The sequence below is a fragment of the Nematolebias whitei genome, chromosome 18 (genome assembly GCF_014905685.2).
Source record: "Nematolebias whitei isolate Nwh7 chromosome 18, NemWhi1, whole genome shotgun sequence".
In the NCBI taxonomy this organism is placed as follows: domain Eukaryota; kingdom Metazoa; phylum Chordata; class Actinopteri; order Cyprinodontiformes; family Rivulidae; genus Nematolebias; species Nematolebias whitei.
The window spans coordinates 12,010,864-12,032,199 of record NC_056515.1 but is presented as its reverse complement, the minus strand read 5'-3'; the positions used below and the strand labels follow the sequence as shown (position 1 = coordinate 12,032,199).

Below are 21,336 nucleotides of genomic sequence, written 5' to 3'. Positions count from 1 at the left end.
CCTGTGATGGACTTGCGACCCGTCCAGGGTGTACCCCGCCCCTCGCACAGTGATTGCTGGACATGGGCACCGGCGACCCCCCTGACCCAAAATGGAATAAGCGGGTAAAGATAATGGATGGATGGAACATAGTAAACATTAAATGTTTAAATAAATATTGAGCATGCATCAGGATGTTTAAATAAATAGTTAAAAAATAAGACAATGAAAAATAAGACAATAAGACAATTTAAAAAAAGACAATTTTTGAATTTGATGGTTTATCATTGTCTTGCTGAAATATGCAAGGTCTTCCCTGAAATAGATGCCATTTGGGTGGAAGCATATTTTCTAATATGTAAGTAGACGCTCCTGTTTGTACAGGCCACATGACTAGATACATGGCTAGTACTGTGTTTGAAGGCCCCTTCAGCCTTCAGAACTGCCTGAGTTCTTCATGTCATAGATTCAACAAGGTTTTGGAAACATTCCTCAGTGATTATGGTCCATATCGAGATGATAGCATTATGTTCTTGCTGCAGATTTGACTGCTGCACATCTGTGATGTGAGTCACTCATTCCACCTCATCCCAAAGGTGATTGATTGGCTTGAAATCTAGTGAATCTAGAACCATCAGACCAGCCAATGTTTTGTAATGAGAACTTAATTACTGATTTTTTTAAATTAAAAGCTTTGTGTGAAAAATGCTATGCTAAAGAGCTCAAACCACACAGAGCGTCCACCATTTTGAGAACCGAATAAAGGAAGGAGAGACAGCCCATGTCACGTCAAGAAGCCTCCCTCACATTTTTTTCTTAAAGTAACACGCTGCTCGCTCCCTCAGTATCCATCCTTTGGTTGAAACAGTCTTATACTGCCATCCAGGGGTCAAAAGAGATACTACACACAAAACAAATTAACCAACATTTCTTTGTAAATTTGACAATAATTACTAATAATTGTCAATTTTCAAACAATATTATCGTTTATCGAGATAATTTCTGAGACAATTAATCGCCCAGCAAAATTTGTTATTGTGACCGGTCTACTTCAAACACAAAATGAGTCAAATGGCCAAAAACTCCTGAATGGAGATCATGCAGACATTGTGCCTGAAGGAGTCCGTCTGCTGAAAAGTGTGGTGCTTTCTTCATGATAGATTTGTGGCCAAACAGAGGATGCAGGGACAAAGTGAAGAGTCTGACACGAAGAAGTCCTGCGCTGACGTATGCTCCAGCGTGAGGGGTTTCTCAGGAACTCTGCTCTTGTGTCTCGTGGACTATGAAAGGTGTGTATGAAAACAAACACCCCACAACCACGTGACCATGAGTTGGCTGTTCGGCTTCAGATGGCGTATGCCGGGCCCTTAAAGGCACTGACCTGCTGCCATGTGATTGGCTGATTTTCTTTGTGTTAATTGTTCCTGAGCGAGTGCAGTGATGCCATTAAAATTAATCTTATTTTTTCAGATTTATGAAGCTGCCCATCGTTACTTCTGATTTAAATTCAAGAGTCAACTTGTCTAAACTGCTCTATTTATACAAATTTGTCTTACTGACCTGTTGCAAAATACTCCTACAGTTGTTCTCATTCATATCACTTTTACAACCTTTTGTTGCCCATGTACCAACTTTTTGAGCTGTTGCTGCTATCCAAATTATAATGACCATTTTTGTTTCACATAAAAACGTCAGTTTCTTAGTTTAAACATTTGACAACTGATTATTTTCCATTGCACAAAAGTATGAGTTTATGAAACTTGCAAAATATTGTGTTCCGTTTCTGATTTTACATTTTACACAACATCCCTGCTATTTTCAGAATTGGGGTTGTAAAACAGATAATACAAGTTTTTTTATGAGATAGATAATATAAAGCATACAAATAAAGTCAAAATACCTGTTGATGCAACAGTACTGACAGCACTTGTTCGAGATCCTCTGTATGTCCCATAAAGGTAGGCTACGTAATGAGTGCTGGGCCTGAGCCCTGTGATGTCAAGGAACGTTACATCATGGGATACGTTATATTCCTTTGGCTCTGCCAACCAATCAGAGTCAATAATCTCCAGGATAAAACCATCAAACTCTCTTTGAGTGTTGTTCCAGTGGATTGTAAAGCTGTCAAATGTTATGTTTGAGACATAAACTTTTCCAAGCACAGGTTGAGTCGCTGAAGAAAGAAATCAATGGTTAAATATTATTCTGTAAAAGAATGACCGAACTAATTGTTTAATAAAAGTTTAAATACATGCATGTATTTATGCATAAAAAATACAATTACAAAACTTAGCTGTATAAGTCATATTGCAGCTTGAATTAAAAAAAAAATAAAAAAATAAAAAAATATATATATATGTATAATAATAATAATAATAATAATTATTATTATTATTATTATTATTATTATTATTATTATTATTATTAGACAACAAAAAATGTCAAGGGAAGAAACTCAAAATGCTTTTGTGCAAATTTCTGGATTCTACACCACTTCAATTTCAAATGAATTAGAAATTCTTTTTACTTAGGAAAGTGTGACAAGGTAAAAATATTTCATGCATGTTGAGTGCTATTTCATCATGCATTTCATTAGAAAATAATGAATGAGTTGCAGTTTGACAACTAAAATAAGGTATTGTGTAAAAATAAAAAGTTTTTTTTTTCCCCACCAACAAGATAGACAAGCTTTAACACGCAAACATGTATGCAACACACGGTGGCAATAAGATTAGTTTCACATAATATTACCTTAATAATGGCAAGAAGATTTAATCATTTGCCACCTAATAGTTCAAAAGGAAATTAATATATTCACTTTGATATTCTGTCAAATTAACCAACTGTCATGCTGGCAATTATTCCTAATAATTAATTATATTGTATAACAACAGATACCAAAAAGCCACCATAGCTAACTCACAGTAATTCACAGAATTATAGTAGACATGAATACTCCATGCATGGTGTAATGCTTGTATACACAGGCAAATGATTGCCCAAGGTTAATCGATTACACACTGAATAAAGGCTAATCACATTATATGGGTCACGCTGTCACGATAAAACAGGTCGGGGAAAGTGATAGTTATTGGTTCTGCTTTTGCAACCATTGCAGCACATCAGCGTCAGATCTGACCACAATGCAGGGATGGTAGAGGGGGAGGGGCTTCATGCACTTTGATAACTGGGACGGGGTGAGCAGCTGGGAGTAAGGGTGAATGCTTGGTTCATTGATGCAGCGCTGGCGCCCATCACCCTACCCTCTTTCAGAAATAGTGGCTGGAGGTTGGAAGTAGGCAAAATATTGGTTAGGATGTAGAAATTTAATGCACTCAGGTTCTGCTGTTGAACAGTAAGCAAGAAATAGAAACTTGGTTATTATCTTGATTTTGTTTCATGCAACCAGGTGTGCACGCTGCATGTTGAGTCAAATAGAAAGCATACATTTTCAATGGGAAAGAGAAAGAAGTTGAACTGCAACGCAATAGGTTGCAAATACCTGTGGTGGCTTCAATGTACAGGGGCTCAAGGAAGGAGCTCTGATGCATCCCATACAGACCAACCATGTAGCTGGTGTTGGGATTCAAGCCAGAGATGCCTAGGCTCAAAGCGTTTCCAGATAAAGTGAGGTTCTGACTCTCTGCGAAATTCTCCATGTTTGTTACCTCAATGATAAAACTGTCAAAGTCCCCCCCTGTGGGACTCCAGGATGCAGTGAACCCATTCCAAGCAATGTCAGAGATGGTGAGGTTATGTATCGCTGGCTTCTGCTCCACTGGTAGACAGACACATCAAATTTGGGTCAGCTGAACAGCTAAATGGATTATTCAGTACTTTTCAAATCACATTTTTCAGAACAAAAAGCAGCTGAGTATTGGAAGTTTTTGAGGTAGACAACAAATTACACTCACTGAAAACAATTAAAGTACTCAGAAGCAATGGTTCTGACATGAATGGGATATGGAGACCAGTGATGACCAGTGAGTGATGAGAGATGTTTTCTTTTTAAGTCAGCACCAGGGTGGTGGCTTCATGAGAGAAGATTGTGACAATAAGTTAAATATATTCATTGCTCATAAAGACAACATGAATTACATCTTGTCATTATGGCTTGTGAATGCATTACATTCACAAGACATTTCAACATGTGCAGGTTTATTTTATTTTATTCATACCACTTCATCTATGACATGATCTATCCCGTTGTCTGTGTTCTTTGTATTTACGTCTTTATTTTCCTTTTCTATTTCTTGTATTTTGTTATTCCGATCCTTATGTTTTACTCTGTGTTTCCTGTCATTTCCCCACTCACTCCTCAGCCTGCGTCTCTACTCAGTAACCATTTACACCTGTCTCCAATCAGCTACCTTCCCAGGTGCACTCATTACCCACTCTTCCTGTGCCTTATTTAAACCTCTCCTCATCACTACCAAAACATCCGCTCATTGCTCTGTATACCACAGGTCCTTCTCTGCCCTGTCTGTTTCCGTCCGTCCAATTATCTGCCTTGTTCAGTTAATTCTGATGTCCCGTTCCATCCTGTTCCTGCTTGCCTGTCGACCTGTTTAGATCTGTTTGCTCGCTGTAAGCTTGAGTAAGTTTTTTGCTGCTTCGTCAGCCATTTGGTTTTGTTGTTTAAATAAATTTTTTTTATTGAAACTCCTGAGCCGGAAAAGGTTAGGGTGCCCTTTCCAGTATGGGGATGAGGTCCTGCCCCAAGTGGAGGAGTTCAAGTTTCTCGGGGTCTTGTTCACGAATGAGGGAAAAATGGAGCGAGAGATCGATAGGCAGATAGGTGCGGCATGTGCAGTGAAGTGGGTGCTGTACCAGTCAGTCGTGGTGAAGAGAGAGGTGAGTCAAAAGGCAAAGCTCTCAATTTACCAGTCAATCTACGTTCCTACCTTCATCTATGGTCATGAGCTTTGGGTTGTGATCGAAAGAACGAGATCTCGGATACAGGCGGCTGAAATGAGTTTTCTCCGCAGGGTGTATCGGCTCTCCCTCAGAGATAGGGTGAGAAGCTCGGTCATCCGGGAGGGACTCAGAGTAGAGCCGCTGCTTCTTCACATCGAGAGGAGTCAGTTGAGGTGGCTCGGGCATCTGGTTAGAATGCCTCCTGGATGCCTATCTGGTGAGGTGTTCCGGACACGTCACACCAGGAGGAGACCCAAAGGAAGAATCAGGACATGCTGGAGGGACTATGTTTCTCGGCTGGAATGGGAACACCTCGGGATTCACCCAGAGGAGCTGGGGAAGTCTGGGCCTTCCCTACTTACGCTGCTACCCCCGTGACCCAACCCCAGATAAGTGGAAGAAAATGGATGGATGGATGGATGAAACTCCTGCTCTCCTTGCCTGCTTGTGAATGGGTAACAAAGCTGAGGAATGTGACAGAATGAGCGAAACAGACCCATACCCAGCAGGTTGTATGTTCCTCACTGAGAACGAGCCTGAACGTGATCAATTCCACTGGGTAACAAGAAATTAACCTATGGTCACCTCCAATGAACTATGGGAAAGGATGGTGGCCATTGAGGACTTTGTGAACATGTTTACCCAGTTAGAGGTAGAGGGCAGATGAACAGGGGATGTATGAACTTTTTGCTAAAGCCTGGATTGATAGACGTGGTCTTTGCTACAATTGTGGTCTCCCTGGACTCATTCTTATCAGTGACCTCTTTGGTCTTGGTGACAGCTGCTGTCTCCCAGGTCTCCACGCCAGCTGCAGAGCTCATGGTTCCTCGGTCCTCCTTACCCATGCTGGGCGATCGGCGTCTCTCAGGGTGTCCATAGGCACTGTCTGCCCACCTGATCAGCTACCACATGCTGGTCGGCCTCCCAGTTGCCCACCTGAACTGTCCTGTGAGGGGCAGTCTCCCGGCCGTCCATCTGAGTGTGGTCCTGTGACAGACGGTCTTCAAGTCATCCACCTGAACTGTGGTGCCATGATGGGCAGACTCCTGGCCTTACACCTAAACTGTGATCCTGTGATGGACGGTCTTCCAGTCGTCCACCTGAACTGTGGTGCCATGATGGGCAGACTCCCAGCCTTATACCTGAACTGTGGTCCTGTGATGGATGGTCTTCTGGCCATACTCCTGAACTGTGATCCAGGATGGGCAGTCTCCTGGTCATCTCCCTAAAATATGGTCCCGTGATGGGCGGGCTTCTGGCCGTCCCCCTGAACTATGGTCCTGTGCTGGACAGTCTCCTGCCCGCCTTGAACTCTACCTTGGCTATGGATGGTCATCTGACCGTCTGGACATTTTTTGTGTTCATTTTGTGTGTGCAGCCCAGGTTCCATCCTGTCGATTTTTTTTTTTTTTTTCCTTGTGTTTTCCCATGTGCCCTCCATCCTCACAGTTCCCCCCTCCTCCCACCCAAGTTTTGGGTTTTTGGAGACATGGGGACATCCTTGGAGGGGAGGTACTGTGAGGACGGCGCCCTCTTGTGTTATGTTTCTGTCCTGTCCTCCCTCGTGTGATCTGTTTATTCCCCTAATGTAATAAACCTCTGTCGTCCACCTCGTTGTCTTCCCCAGATGTTGGTCCTTGAATATAATTAACGTGTGTGTATAAGTCTGTATGTGAGATCTCTTCATTGTCTGGGCATTGTTTAGTGATGTCTTGTCTGGCTCCTTGTATTCGCTCCATGTTCTCTGGATGTAAATTTTGCTGCCACTGCAGCTCTTTTGTTTTTGTTAATAAAAAGTTTTAGTTATTTATCCTCTGAGTCCTCGAGTCCTGCCTGCATTTGGGTTCAGCCACCGCACCAGACCCTAACAGTTACGGCAGGATCCGGCTCAAATTAAACACTGGGTGGGTGTTTTGAGATTTGTGTTGCCAACTTTCCAACTTTGTCACTATATTTAGTGAGTTTCATACCCCTTTAGTGACTTACTGTCAAGAAAGCAGTTAGCAACAAATCTTGTTATTTTTCACAATGTGTTTGGAGACTTTTAGAGCCTGCACATGAAGGCACTAATCATTCTGTCACTGTCAACGAGCAGCGAGTGCTGCTTGCTGTCTGACTCACTGTGGCCTCATGCAACACAACCAGCTGCAGCCAGAGCAGAGGAGTCCCACCGAACGTTCATACTGCACAGGAATCACATGTGCATGCACAGAGATAACAGTTTTTTTTTCTTATCCCTTTTTTTTATCCATTTAGATTGTTAATGTTTTCCAGTTAAAACCTGCTTTACAAAAATTGTTAAAAAAAATTATGGTTATGGCCTAAAATATGCATTTTTTTAACTTTGATTTGTTTTAGGCTCTAAAAAAATAACTTAAGTAAAACTAACTAAATAAATAAAACTAAGTTACTCTTCCAGAGTGTCACTTGTCAGTCCCAAGCCCAGATAAAAAAGGAGGGTTTAATGTAAAGCTTCAATTCCACTGCACTTAATAGTTATTTGTTTTTCTTTTCTTCTTTTTATGATTGCTTTCTAATTAACTTCCACCCGTGGTCCCTAAAAATGAATGTAAAGTTGAAATTTTATGTTCTAACATTAAACAATATGTGACAAAATTGATTGATATAATGTTGGTCAATGCAAAGCATTAAAGTCATGAAACCATTTCGTAAAGTTCATTTGAAATTTGAAGAATGAACACATTAACACACATTAAGTGTTTTTACTTACTTTTTGTCTCTCTAATGTTTACATTTATCCCTTCTATAGGTAGATCTCAATTACATACAGATGTGCAAATTAGGCAATTATGTCATCTAGTGACTTCTAGGACAGCCAATAGCTACTTTTCTTACTGAGGAGATGTCAAAGTTTGAGATTTTTCTGTTAGTTAACGTCACAGACCCAAAACATAGCCAACGAAACATGTTGCTGAAAAGAAATTTTTTTTTATTTTTTAAACTCAAACTTGAAAAATTGTGAAAGTTTGTTACTGCATGTGGAAATTTATGGGTATAAGTTTACTTTATTCTGTGGAAGAACTGTTGCTCACCCACCTGTGGATGCAGACAGGGAGACGGGTCTGCTTCTCCTTTGTCCCCTCTCTGAAGTCAAATTAAAGGTGTAGTTCATTCCAGGAGTCAGACTGGACAAGACATATGTAGTTTCTGTGACTGGGATCTCGACCTCCTTGGCCTGACCATCTCTGGAGGTGTACACCAGTCTGTACCGACCGACTTTAGCCTGAGGTTTTTGCCACGTCAAAGTGAGTGATGTCTCTGTGGACTTAACTTTTTCAAAACCTCTGGGAGGATCCAGATCTGAGAGAAGACAGATGAAGCTGGTGGGATTAGTAAACCAAATATTTGATCACAGTGTAAATAGGTAATAAAAAAATCCCTGTTGTTATCTATAGAATAATATAAATTACTTTCCCTTTCATTGTTTACATTTCATCACTCAGTTTGTAACAATTTGACTTGGTGACACATTGAAGGACAGCTGTTTGGACAGCTGAAAGGCTGCTCACCAGTTGCTGCGTTCGCTGTCGCAGGTAAGCTCTCTCTTTCATTCTTTACAGCTGTCACTCCGATCCCATACTCTGTCCCTGGCTTCAGCCCTGAATTACAAAGAGAAGGTGGAAAAACTAGAGAAATGGCATTTACAGGAAAACATGCAGTAGAAATGCTAACAGTTAAAAGACTGAAAAAATTAGCAACAAAAAAAGTTACAACTGAGCTGTGTAAAACTAGCTGAAAGCTGAAACGAAAAGAACGCTAGGTAAAAACTTGAAAGTAGCCAAATGCTAGCTTTAAGGTAACAGTAGTGAAATGCTGGCAAAACAATAGCTGAAAGTTAAGAGGAGCAAAACACTACCCAAAAGTTGCAATGTTATCTAAAAGGTAAAAGTAGCAAACTTCTGTCTAAAAGCTAAAAGTAGTAAAAAAGCTAGTTGCAAAATGTTGACCAAAATAAATAAATAAAAGTAAATACATGCTACAAGCTGTAAACACCCTCTACAAGTAGCAAATCCCTAGCTAAATGCTGGAATATATTTCAAATAAAGCAATGTTTTGAAGGGTTATATATTTCTATAGTGTCTGTTTTTACAAATAAAGTAAAATTAAAAAGTAAATAAAAAAAACATGTCTCTCTTGAAAATGTGTTCTCGTGACTCAATGAGACTACCTGTACAAATAAAGAGCAAATGAAAAAAATATTTTGAAAATTAGAAAAGTTGCAAAAGCCAAAAGTCTTAGCCAAGACATCCTGAATGATCTGAACATTTTGACTTTTGGATGGTTAAAGTGGAAAAGATATGCAGAAATAATTTATGGAAAAAAAGCCAGAAAAAAAAAAAAAAACAAGACAGCCTCACTGCAGTGTGAACACTGACATTCCCAGAATAACCACATGCTGAAAGTCTGAAAGTCAGGCTTCAGGAACACTCTTTAATCCTTACCCATGATGGTCCCCTGTGTGGTGTATCCCGGCCCTCTAGGGAACACCTCCTCCCCATGAGCGGTGCCAGAGATGGGGCTGTATTTCACTCGATAGTTTTTGGCATCAGCCTGACTGTTGATCCACTCTAAAGTGATGCTATCATCTGTTTGAGCCACAGCCTGCAGGCCCTTGGGGGCATCCAGTGCTAAGATAAATACAGTTAATAAATTACATTAGAAGAGCCATTCTAAGCAAATTAACATACTTGTATAAAATGTGTTTGAGCCTATCAAATAAGAGTCTTGAATACAAAAGCAATTTACTGTCCTATAAAATTTGGATTACAGTATTTAAGATTATAATAACCTAGCTGCTAACATGACTCAACAGTATCCTACTGTCCAGCGGCCTAGTTATTTTGTAAAATACAGTACATGTTGGTAGTGCTTGTTGCTGAAAGGCAAAAGGTTAGGGATAATGTTTTTGCCTGTGGGTGGGTGGGGTTATTTTAATGAAATTTTGAATATTATCAGTGGATATAGATTTACAACTGCCGTAATTACCTCTAGGAGTTAATCTAATACAAGTTGTCTGCCATAGTGGTTTGACCTTAGATAGCTGAACCTTAGTTTTACAGTTACCAAGCTAAAATTAAAATTTTGTATTTTAGTAGCTGGGAATCATCCCCAACTCACACTCAGAAAGCATTTCTCATTTTTCCATAACACTGACATTAACGTCTTGATGCATGCTCAATAATCCAGGTAGATAAATCTAACAACAATCTAACTGAAGAAGTCTTTTGGATAAAAGATGAAACGTTTCAGCAAAGAAGAATCTGTCTGGACCTGACTTAACCTTGGACTGGCATTAACAGTTAATAGTCAACTAGGGTTGCCTTTTCTTTAAAAATCAGCATGATACTCATGATCCACATCCTGCCTAAATGTCCAGTGCAAGAAACAGAAAGCATAAAGAAATGTTTAATATTTCTCAAACACCAACCTGTTGTAAATGTGGTGTTGACAGGGTCACTCGAGGCATCTCCCAGTCTTGAAATGATAGCCACATAGTACTTGGTATCTGGCCTCAGACTATCAATGCTGTACTGTTTGTCAAGTGGGGAAATATCCACCATGGTTTGGTTTGATTGGTCTGAGCTTGGCATGTAAAACATGCTGACTCTGTCAGAGGGGGCCACAGGAAGATACCAGCTGACCAAAACCGAGGAGTCTGTGACATCCTTCACCTCCATCTGCCGGGGGCCATCGATTTCTGGGGTGGGAAATCGGGGAAAACAAAAAATGCTTAAGTAAACATGAATGTAGTTGAATATTCCCCAAAAAAATAATATATATCTAACATATATTTGGTAAAGGATCATGTTGTGGGAATAAAGCAGGAACCTAATCTTCCTGTATTTACGGGGAGGGGGGGTGGGGGGAATGTTCCCTCCACCAGACCTGCAGAATAAATGACTTTTCCAAGCAGAACAGATGGTCTGGTCTGGCATGCCTCATCAGTTACGTAAGGATCTTGGAAGCATTTCGTTACATAGTATTGGGTAATACTGAAATAAAAAGTTTCAGCAAGCACATGGAGCAAGACAGTATAAATGACAACTATGACATGGCTCTGTGTTATAGAGGTAAGTAATCTAAGTCAGAAAGGATTTCCTGTTGTAACTCTTCTCTTTATTATGGAATTTTACCGACACTGAAAATATTCCTCTGGGATCTCCCAGAGAGCACAAGCGTTGTTGCAGACAAGGGATGGAGCAACTCACTCATCAAACTCCTGATTCAAATGAGTGAGTCAGGAGTTTGATTTAATTCACATAGCAATAACAAACCACTACACCCTGTTAGGATTACGCGGGGAACCCAGATGGTATGAGACCCAGAACGAGGCAGACACAGGGGAAGTACAAAAAGAACAGTGTTTATTATTTACAGTGAAAATCCACACGCTGCTTCTCAGCAACTCCTGGAAAGAGGGATGACAGGTTAATGTTGGTCCAGAGGGGAAGACCTGAGTGGTTTGTTTGAAGAGCGTTCTTGTCCTTACAGTCCAAACCCAAAGGAGGGGAGCTGGTCCTTCAGTCCAAGGAGTGAGCAGCAGAGGGAAATCCAACGAGGGTCCAAGGGAACGCGGAAGGCTGGCAACTGGAGGCAAAAATGGCACGAGGAATACCTGACAGGCCGAGGGATCCAGATCAGGTCACGAGGAGATCCAAAAAACACGAGGAACCAGGAAACTGGAAAAGAGAACACAGGTGAACAAATTCTTTTCACCTAGACATATCTAGCTCAACAGTACTGTACCATGAGAGGTGATATGCTCCAGCGATGAGTCACACTGGGCTACAGCCTTTTGTAGATGGAGAGGCTCATCAGGCTGATGACCGCCAGGTGTTGTTAATCAGCAGCCATCAGCAAGGCAGGCTGCAGGCAGTGGGACCCTTACAGTACCCCCCCTCAAGAATCGCCTCCAGGCGACCTGAGGCGCTTCTCGGGGTGGTCTCTGAAGAACCTGGAGATGAGGCTTGGGTCGAGGATAAAGGACCTGGGGATCCATGACCTCTCCTCAGGACCGTACCCCTCCCAATCGACCAGGTACTGGAAACCCCTACCCCTGCGTCGCACGTCCAGGATGGATCTGACGGTGAACGCAGGGTGGTTGTCGATCAGGCGGGGCGGCGAGGGGAGGTCAGAAGGGGGGCACAAGGGACTGAGGGAGACGGGCTTGACCTGGGAAACATGGAAGGTCGGGTGAATCCTCATGGCCCTGGGGAGTTGGAGACGGTCCGCAGAGGGGTTAATGATGCGGGTAATGGGGAAGGGCCCAATGAAGCGGGGGGCCAGCTTGCGGGGGGTGTCCCGCAGTTTGATGTCCCTGGTGGACAACCAAACCTGCTGGCTGACCTGGTAGGTGGGTGTTGCTGAACGGTGGCGGTCTGTGAACCGTTTAGCCTGGGCCGCGGTCCTAAGGAGGGCCGCCTTGGCCTGGCGCCAGACGCAACGACAACGCCGGAAGTGATGCTGCACGGATGGGTCCGAGCAGTCGAGCTCTAGACTGGGAAAGAGAGGGGGAAGGTAGCCAAGGGAGGCTTCGAAGGGGGACATACCGGTGGCAGAGGAATGGTGGGAATTGTGGGCATATTCCACCCAAACCAAATGTTGGCTCCAGGACGAAGGATTGGACTCGACCAGGCAATGCAGGGTGGACTGCAACTCCTGATTGCAGCGCTCAGCTTGCCCATTAGCCTGAGGATGGTAGTCGGAGGTAAGGCTAACGGACGCCCCGAGCGACTTGCAGAAGGAGTGCCAGACCTGGGAGATAAACTGCGGGCCTCGGTCAGAGACGATGTCCGAAGGGATCCCATGGAGCCTGAAAACATGAAGGGTAAGAAGGTGAGCGGTCTCGAGGGCAGAAGGGAGCTTAGGAAGGGAACAAAGTGAGCAGCCTTAGAGAAACGGTCAACAACAGTGAGGATAGTGGTGTTGCCGTCAGATGGGGGAAGGCCAGTCACGAAATCGAGGGCGATGTGGGACCAGGGGCAACTAGTGGTCGGGAGGGGAAGCAGAGGGCCAGCCGGAGGTTGTGTACCAGACTTGTTCCTGGCACAGACGGGACAGGCCGAAACAAAGTCCTTAATGTCTTTGGACATGGAGGGCCACCAGAAGTGAGTTTTAGTGAGAGCGAGCATGCGGTTGACTCCAGGGTGGCAAGAGAGTTTGTTCGAGTGGAGCCACTGGAGCACGTCGGACCGCACGCTGGAAGGAACAAAGAGGGGACCGGGGGGACCACCACCAGGATCGGGTTTGGAGAGAAGGGCCTCCTGAACGGTAGCGGTGATGGGCCAGGAGAGGGAGCCGACAATACAGGTGAGGGGAACAATGTTATCGGAGCTCTCAGGTGAGTCAGGAGGGGCAAACTGCCTGGACAGGGCATCAGGTTTGACGTTTTTAGAGCCCGGATGGAAAGTAAGGACAAAATTAAATCTATTTAAAAAAAGTGACCAACGGGCCTGACGGGGGGTCAGACGCTTGACGTTCCTAAGGTAAGTCAAATTTTTGTGGTCGGTCCAAATCAAAAAAGGGATCTCAGTGCCTTCCAACCAGTGCCGCCATTCCTCCAACGCGAGCTTGACCGCCAACAGCTTGCGGTTGCCCACGTCATAGTTGCGCTCTGCTTGAGAGAGACGTCGAGAAAAGAAGGCGCAGGGATGAACTTTATTGTCTGAGGGTGCTTGCTGAGAAAGGACCGCCCCTACCCCAGTGTCGGAGGCGTCCACCTCCAAAATGAACTGGTGCGTAGGGTCTGGATGGCAGAGGATGGGTGTGGAGGAAAAGAGGGACTTGAGCTTCTTGAAGGCGGCCTCAGCCTCTGGGGTCCAGTGAAAGGCTCGGGCAGTGGAAGTGAGCTGAGACAGGGGGGCGGCGACACAACTATAATCTTTAATAAACTGCCTGTAAAAATTTGCGAAGCCCAGGAAACGTTGTAACTGTTTCCTGGACTCCGGGGTCGGCCAGTCGACTACCACCCTGGTCTTCTCGGGGTCGGTTCGACAACGTCCGCCCTTAAAAATAAAACCTAGGAAGGAGACGGTGGAGGTATTAAACTCACATTTCTCCGCCTTAACGAACAACTGATTCTCTAGCAGCCGCTGAAGAACCGTGCAGACGTGAGCCGTGTGCTGAGATGGGTCGCGAGAAAAAATAAGAATATCGTCGAGGTAGATGAAAACAAAATTACCAATAAAGTCGCGCAGGACATTGTTGACGAGCTCCTGAAAAACCGCGGGGGCATTGGTCAACCCAAAGGGCATAACTAAATATTCAAAATGACCCAAAGGAGTAGGAAAAGCTGTTTTCCACTCGTCGCCCTCCTTAATACGCACGAGGTGGTAAGCGTTTCTTAAGTCGAGTTTAGTGAAGCAAGAAGCCGACTGTAATTGTTCCTGCAGCGAGCCAATGAGGGGGAGCGGATACTTGTTTTTTATAGTTATGTTGTTTAATCCGCGGTAATCAATACATGGCCTGAGAGTTTTATCTTTCTTAGAAACGAAAAAGAAACCGGCTCCCAAAGGGGAGGTCGATCTCCTCTAGAGGAGGCGTGTCCCAAGGGAACTCGTTAATGGCGGAGCGAAGACAGTTACTGAGACACTTGTCGCTCCATTTGTCAACACAGTCGCGCTCCCAATTAATAACAGGATTATCCTGATGCATGCTCAACAGGATTATGATTTCGAAGCCAGGGAAAACCTAAAATTATCTGGGGCGTATGAGAGTTAAACACAAAGAAATCAGTCATCTCATGATGATTACCTGAGATGATGACATGCAAATCGGTGGTTTTCTGATTAATGCGGGCCAATGCGTCTCCGGTTAAGCCGGCGACAGAAATGGGGGGAATCTCACGAGTAGGCAAGGAATGTTCTCTAACTAAATCAGCACTAATCAGGTTTTGTTCAGCACCCGAGTCGATGAGGGCTGAAAATGAAAAGCGATGGTCGGGAGTCTGAATGACCATGGGAAGCAAAAGTTTAAACGGGGAGGTTAACGCAGAAGTTCCCACCAGTAACTCCCGCTTTACTGGTGGAAGTTCTCGTCTTCCACGAAACGGACAGTGGGGCAGAAAATGACCGGGGTTACCACAATAAATGCAGAGACGGGCGGATACACGCCGCTGTCTCTCTGCAGGAGTCAGCCGTGCGCGCCCCACCTGCATAGGCTCGGGTGAGTGATCTCGTGGAGAAAAAGAAGATGATTGGTTGAGACCAGGAAGCATGGGGGACTGGGAGTTGTAGTTCAAGGGAGACTGCTTGGGTGAAACGGACTCGTGGCGAGGGGTCGTGAACCCGGAAGTGGGAAGATTCTGGGAAGCGTAGTACAAAGGTGCAGACTTGGACTCACCTGGAGAAGTCGGAAACCCGGAAGCCGGGGATCGATGGGAATTGTAGTTTGCCTCTCTCCTCCTTTCCCGGAAACGGTCATCGATGGAGATGGCAAGGTCTAGTAACTTGGCGAAAGTCTCGGGCTTGTCTCGCGTGGCCATCTGGTCTTTGAGAAAATCAGATAAGGAGTTTAAGAAAATACTTTGGAGGGCAGGCTCGTCCCATCCTGTTTGGGCAGCAAGGATCCGAAACTCCAGGGTGAACTCCGAAGCGTTACGACGGCCCTATTGTAAATTCAACAAACGTTTGGCGGTGTTCGACGTCTGCAGGGGGCGATCAAAAATCCTATGAAACTCATGCAGAAATAGTTCATAGGTTGCAGAGGGATTTTCATGGCTCAGGAGAAATGAGTGAGCCCACCGGAGAGCGTTACCATTGAGCTGACTTACGAAAAAGGTGATCTTGGCCGCGTCCGAGGAGAACTGAGAGGGAGCCGCCTCGAAGGCGAGTCTGCACTGCAGCAAGAAGCCGCCACATTGGTCAGGGTCTCCGGTGAAGAACTCAGAAGGTTTAATTAACATTTGTTGAACAGGAGGAATGGAGCCAGGAGCCGCGGGGGCTGGCGGAACGACTGAAGCTGAGGAGGAAGAAGCTTGCAGTTGACGTTTAATGGAATAAATCATACCTCCGAGCTCCTGAAGGTTGGACTGGACTGTGGTCTGGTGAGTCAGTACTTGCCGTAAAACTCTTTCCAACCCGTCGATCCGTTTCTCTGGGGAACCGGGGGTTGTCTGCTCGCTCTTGGTCTCATTCTGGTTCTTTTGTGGCTGGAGCATTTCTGTTAGGATTACGCGGGGAACTCATATGGTATGAGACCCAGAACGAGGCAGACACAGGGGAAGTACAAAAAGAACAGTGTTTATTATTTACAGTGAAAATCCACATGCTGCTTCTCAGCAACTCCTGGAAAGAGGGACGACAGGTTAATGTTGGTCCAGAGGGGAAGACCTGAGTGGTTTGTTTGAAGAGCGTTCTTGTCCTTATAGTCCAAACCCAAAGGAGGGGAGCTGGTCCTTCAGTCCAAGGAGTGAGCAGCAGAGGGAAATCCAACGAGGATCCAAGGGAACGAGGAAGGCTGGCAACTGGAGGCAAAAATGGCACGAGGAATACCTGACAGGCCGAGGGATCCAGATCAGGTCACGAGGCGATCCAAAAAACACGAGGAACCAGGAAACTGGAAAAGAGAACACAGGTGAACAAATTCTTTTCACCTAGACATATCTAGCTCAACAGTACTATACCATGAGAGGTGATATGCTCCAGCGATGAGTCACACTGGGCTGCAGCCTTTTGTAGATGGAGAGGCTCATCAGGCTGATGACCGCCAGGTGTTGTTAATCAGCGGCCATCAGCAAGGCAGGCTGCAGGCAGTGGGACCCTTACAAACCCGAGAAATTATTTGTTCTTGTTTGTTTGGTTTATTAAATCATGTAAAGAAATTTTCAGTCCATTCTCTCAGTTTTTTAAACTATGCACATGGATTTAAAATCGTGTCTCTCACTTTGTTAAACTGGAAGCCATTTAACAGTTCCTTCAGTTTATGAAACTGTGTGCACAGGTTCAAAATCAGACCCCACAATATCTTTCATTTGTGCATTTGCTCAGAGATTTCATTGAGAAAAATAAATAAATTGCTGCTTAGAATCACAGGATCACACACTTTTAAACAACTCATCAAACTTGTAAAACTATAAAAATCATGTTCTGCTAACTGCAGAAAAGCAGACGATACTACAATACTACAGCCTGATTTTGTTATTTGTATACAGTATTTGAACTGTCCTCTTACGACTTGTGTTGCATTTCTGTTTTTCCCCCACCCCCCATTCACTTTGTAAATAAAACCAAGCACAGCACCTGTTGTACATAGACACCACAGGTTTTGTAAATCCATGTGTACAATATCCTAAACAGGTAACTGATACAACCATAAAATCATTTATTTTTATATCCATGGCTCTTGGGTTCTGCTCAATACAAAAAGTTTTAGTAACTTAGAAATTTTAAAACAGGTGTCTGTCATAAATGGTTGTTTTTAGAGTAGAACCCAATAGTGCAAGCAGGACTCAGAGACCAGGTGGTAAAAATGAAAACACTTTAATAAAGGAAAATAAAAAAGCTGACATGGCAGCTGAACTCACGTTACTAGATGACACGTAGAAATCACAAATCAGGAGGATACACATGACAATGCCCAGACAATAAATAACACAAAGACTCAGACTTATATACACAGACTAAACAAGACACAACCACAAACACCTGGAAAGGACACACAGGTGACGCAGATAAGGATTAATTATTGTAATGGGACACCAGGGAGTGCAGGGGCAGAAACCAGCCACCAGAGGGCACCATCTTGACAGTACCCCCCATCAAGGATGCCCCCTGACGTCTCCAAAAACCCACACCCCAAAACTTGGGTGGGAGGATGGGTGAACTGCAAGGATTGTGGGTACAAGGGGAACACACACTAGGAAAAAACAAAAACTGACAGGGTGGAACCTGGAAACTAAACACAAGAGAGTAAAAACACACAAAAAAGGGGTGGTTAGGTGGTCCAAGGACCGTCCAGTATGGAATCACCTCTCCCAGGACTAGCTGGGAGCCCATCCATCATGTGACCACAGTTCAGGTGGGCGACCGGGACATGGCTCGGCATGTGGAAGCAATTCTGGTGGACAGCTGGGAGGCCATTCAACATGGGGCTGTCATGATCAGTGACCCCCGCTGGCCCCCCATCTGCTCACTTCCCTGCCCCTTCATGACATGCCATGTTTTCTGCCCCTCTCCTTCATGTTTTGTTTATCCCTCAGCTCCTGTCATTGCTCACATCTGCTCCTGTCAGTTAACAGTTCACCACACCCCCTCAGCCTATCACAGCAATCAGCCTTGATTCCACTCACCTGTTCAGCTCATCTAGTTCACCTGCTCTGCACTCTTTATAAGATCCATTCTCCCTCTCCACCAGTGCGAGATTATTACACCTTCCATGGTCTCTGATTTTCAAGCCTTCATAGTTTCATGCCTGAACCTCAAGCCTTGTTCTATTGGATTTTTGACTTCACGGCTTGCCTTCTGGATTTCCCGTTTTTTGCCTGCTCCTCATCTGGTTCTGTTCTGCCTCTCTGATCACGGTAACAACCTCCTCTTCAGTCTATGACCACGACTCTCGGATTATGTTTTTGGATTTTGAATCTGGACCTCTGCCTTCCTGTTCATGACCCCTGCTCTGACAACCGGACCTCGTTATTGGATTTGCCCCTCAAACCACTTTATTTCAGCTGCTCTGCATAGGACCAGTGACATCATTCACTGCAGTCTTGACAGGTGACTCTCACTCCATCTGCCTGTTTTGGATTCAAAATAGACAAGATTCAACGTGTCTGCTGGATTCCTTAGATAGAGAACTTTACTAATTGGCTTTTATGTATGTGAATGTCTCTGTAAAGTGCCCTGAGACAACTTTGTTGTGATTTGGTGCTATATAAATAAACTGAATTGAATTGGTTTGTGACAGGGGCATAAGTTCAGGGGGCAGCCAGGGACCATCCAACATGTGGCAGCCGGTCCTGTGGGCAGCTGATGGTGATGGTCACCCTTAGTGATCATGACCACGCAGCACAGAGAAAAAGGAGAGGGGGAACCATGGATTCTGCAGCTGGCGTGGCGACCCAGGAAACTGTAGCTGTTGTGGAACACTCAGGGGCTGTAGCTGGCGTGGAACCCTCAAAGAGCAGCATGGAACCCTCAAGGAGCAGCATGGAACTCTCACAAGGCGTGGAACTTTCACAAAGCGTGGAACTCTCACAAGACATGGAACCCTCATGAGGTGTGGAACTCTCATGAGATGTAGAACCCTCACAAGGCATAGAATCCTCATGAGGCATGGAACTCACAAGAAGCAACGTGGAACTCTCATGAGGCGTGGAACCCACCAGGAGACATGGAAGTGGGCTGTCACCAAGTCTCCACCTTTTTGCTGCCAGAGACGGTTCCTTACCAGGTTCATTTTCACAGAATCTCTGCCTCTTTGTTGGCTGGGGTGGGCCCTGAGAAGGTTTAGCCTTGCTGGACTGAACAGGCACCACCAGAAGCAAAGAAGGAAGTGCTGGCGACACAGGTGATGAGAGGTGAGAGGCGTCCACATGGACCCCCTCGCAGGAACTGTGAGAGGCACCCACCTGGACCCCCTATGAGATGCTGGAAGGTAGTGAGGTGTTGGGACCCATCCTCACTGAAGCACTGGAAAGTGATGAGGCGTCTGGTCCAACCTCCACTGAGGTTGTTTTCACACCTGATAGTCTGGTAGACTCGGTTCGGTTGGGGACCAATATTCATGACATTTTGTTTACATTTGAGCTAGTGCGTTTGCATTCACACTGCACTGTGCAGTCGACCCAACCTGTTTGAACCAACCTGTTCCCCCACTCGCCTGTGTGGGCGCTGCACCAAGAACTACTGAAAGAAACGACATAAAAATCTCTGAAGAAACTTTTTCTTCTTCTTCTGGAAATAAAAACAAAAACGGAGTGGCATCAACACAAAGTTTGTTTTCTCAGTCATCCAGGTATATAACAACAAAAAAGGTTGAATCATGTCATCTGGACTTCGTTTTTTTGTTAAAAAGAAACGTTTCGCCCCTCGTCCAAGAGGCTTCATCAGTCTGAGGCCTAGCCATCTGGTATTACCCAGAAGCCACCCTGACTCTTGTGTTTCAAGCCTGCCTCAGATACCCCTGAAGTCTGGCCTTTTCACTAATGGTTTCAAAAACACAAAGTTTGTTTTCTCAGTCATCCAGGTATATAACAACAAAAAAGGTTGAATCATGTCATCTGGACTTCATTTTTTTGTTAAAAAGAAACGTTTCGCCCCTCGTCCAAGAGGCTTCGTCAGTCTGAGGCCTAGCCATCTGGAGTGGCATCAAGTTTTAGTAGTTTTAGGAGTTATATTTAGTCATTTTTCAAAAATGGACTCAACATGAGTAGAAGATGAGGCAGAAGACCATGGAGAATATTGTTTTTCACACAAGGCAGCTGACGGCTCCATATAAGGTAAGAGAAATGCATGTTTGTTTGCCCTGCACTGTACTCCTCTTCTTGCTTGTGGAGCGGGGGCGGTCTGATTACATTAACACTGTACTGGAACCGCGCTGGAGTTCTCTTCTACTGGACCGAGACATAGGTTTTAGCCCGGGCCAGAGTTCACCTTTTTGTTCCATGACAGAGTTCGATGGCACATTCACACCTCCCCAAACGAACCGGACTTCCTAGGAAAACTAGCTAGAGTTTGATTAAAGCAGACTAAACAGGGCTGGTGTGAATGCACCCTGAGACACCAGGAGGTGGGATGTCAAGACCAGCCCCCACAGAAACATAGGAAAGTGGTGAGGCATCTGGTCCAACCCCCACTGAGAGATTTAGAGGTGGGGTGGCGGGACCAGCCCCCACAGAAACACAGGAAGGAATGAAGATGTCTGGTCCAACCCCCACTGAAACAATCTGAAGTGTGGCATTGGGACCAGCTCCCACAGAAGCACAAGAAGGTGGTGAGGCATCTGGTCCAACCCCCATTGAGAGATTCAGAGGTGGGGCATTGGGACCAGCCCCCACAGAAACACAAGAAGGAGGTGAGATGTCTGATCCAACCCCCACTGAAACACTCAGAGCTGGGGCATCGGGGCCATCTCCCACAGAAATACTAGAAGGTGGGGTGTTGTGGTTGTTACCCACTGAGACGCTGACGGGGAGTGTTCTCTGAAGCTCAGCTTGCCAGGTTGAGTGGGGCATGTAGAAGGTGCAGGGGTAGCCGGTGGAAGTTTGGTAGACCGGTTCTGGGTCCGTTTCTGGCCACTCCAGCGATAGAAGCATGAGCTGGGAACAAGAGTACACCAGAGCTCAACCTTCAGCTCTATGTCCTCCTTAGAAGACCACTGGAAATGCAGGTGTGACAAGCAAAGTTTGGGGGGGGGGGGGGGGGGGGGGCGGAGTTGCTCGAAAAACATACCCCCCCGCTCGCAGACCCCCACTCTGCTCTC

The 21,336-nt window shown here is 45.0% G+C and overlaps 1 protein-coding gene across 1 annotated transcript in view; it reads right to left on the bottom strand.

Moving 5' to 3' along the window:
* The window catches only part of LOC119424733 (tenascin), a 49,087-nt gene that overhangs the window by 19,158 nt on the left and 8,593 nt on the right, over positions 1-21,336 (bottom strand). Inside the window, exons 6-10 of the mRNA XM_037692232.1 lie at positions 10,346-10,615; positions 9,360-9,545; positions 8,427-8,516; positions 7,954-8,217; positions 3,482-3,757 (exon numbers count right to left, since the gene is read on the bottom strand). Coding sequence (XP_037548160.1) covers positions 3,482-3,757; positions 7,954-8,217; positions 8,427-8,516; positions 9,360-9,545; positions 10,346-10,615 — 1,086 coding nt within the window. The remainder of the gene's footprint in view (positions 1-3,481; positions 3,758-7,953; positions 8,218-8,426; positions 8,517-9,359; positions 9,546-10,345; positions 10,616-21,336) is intronic.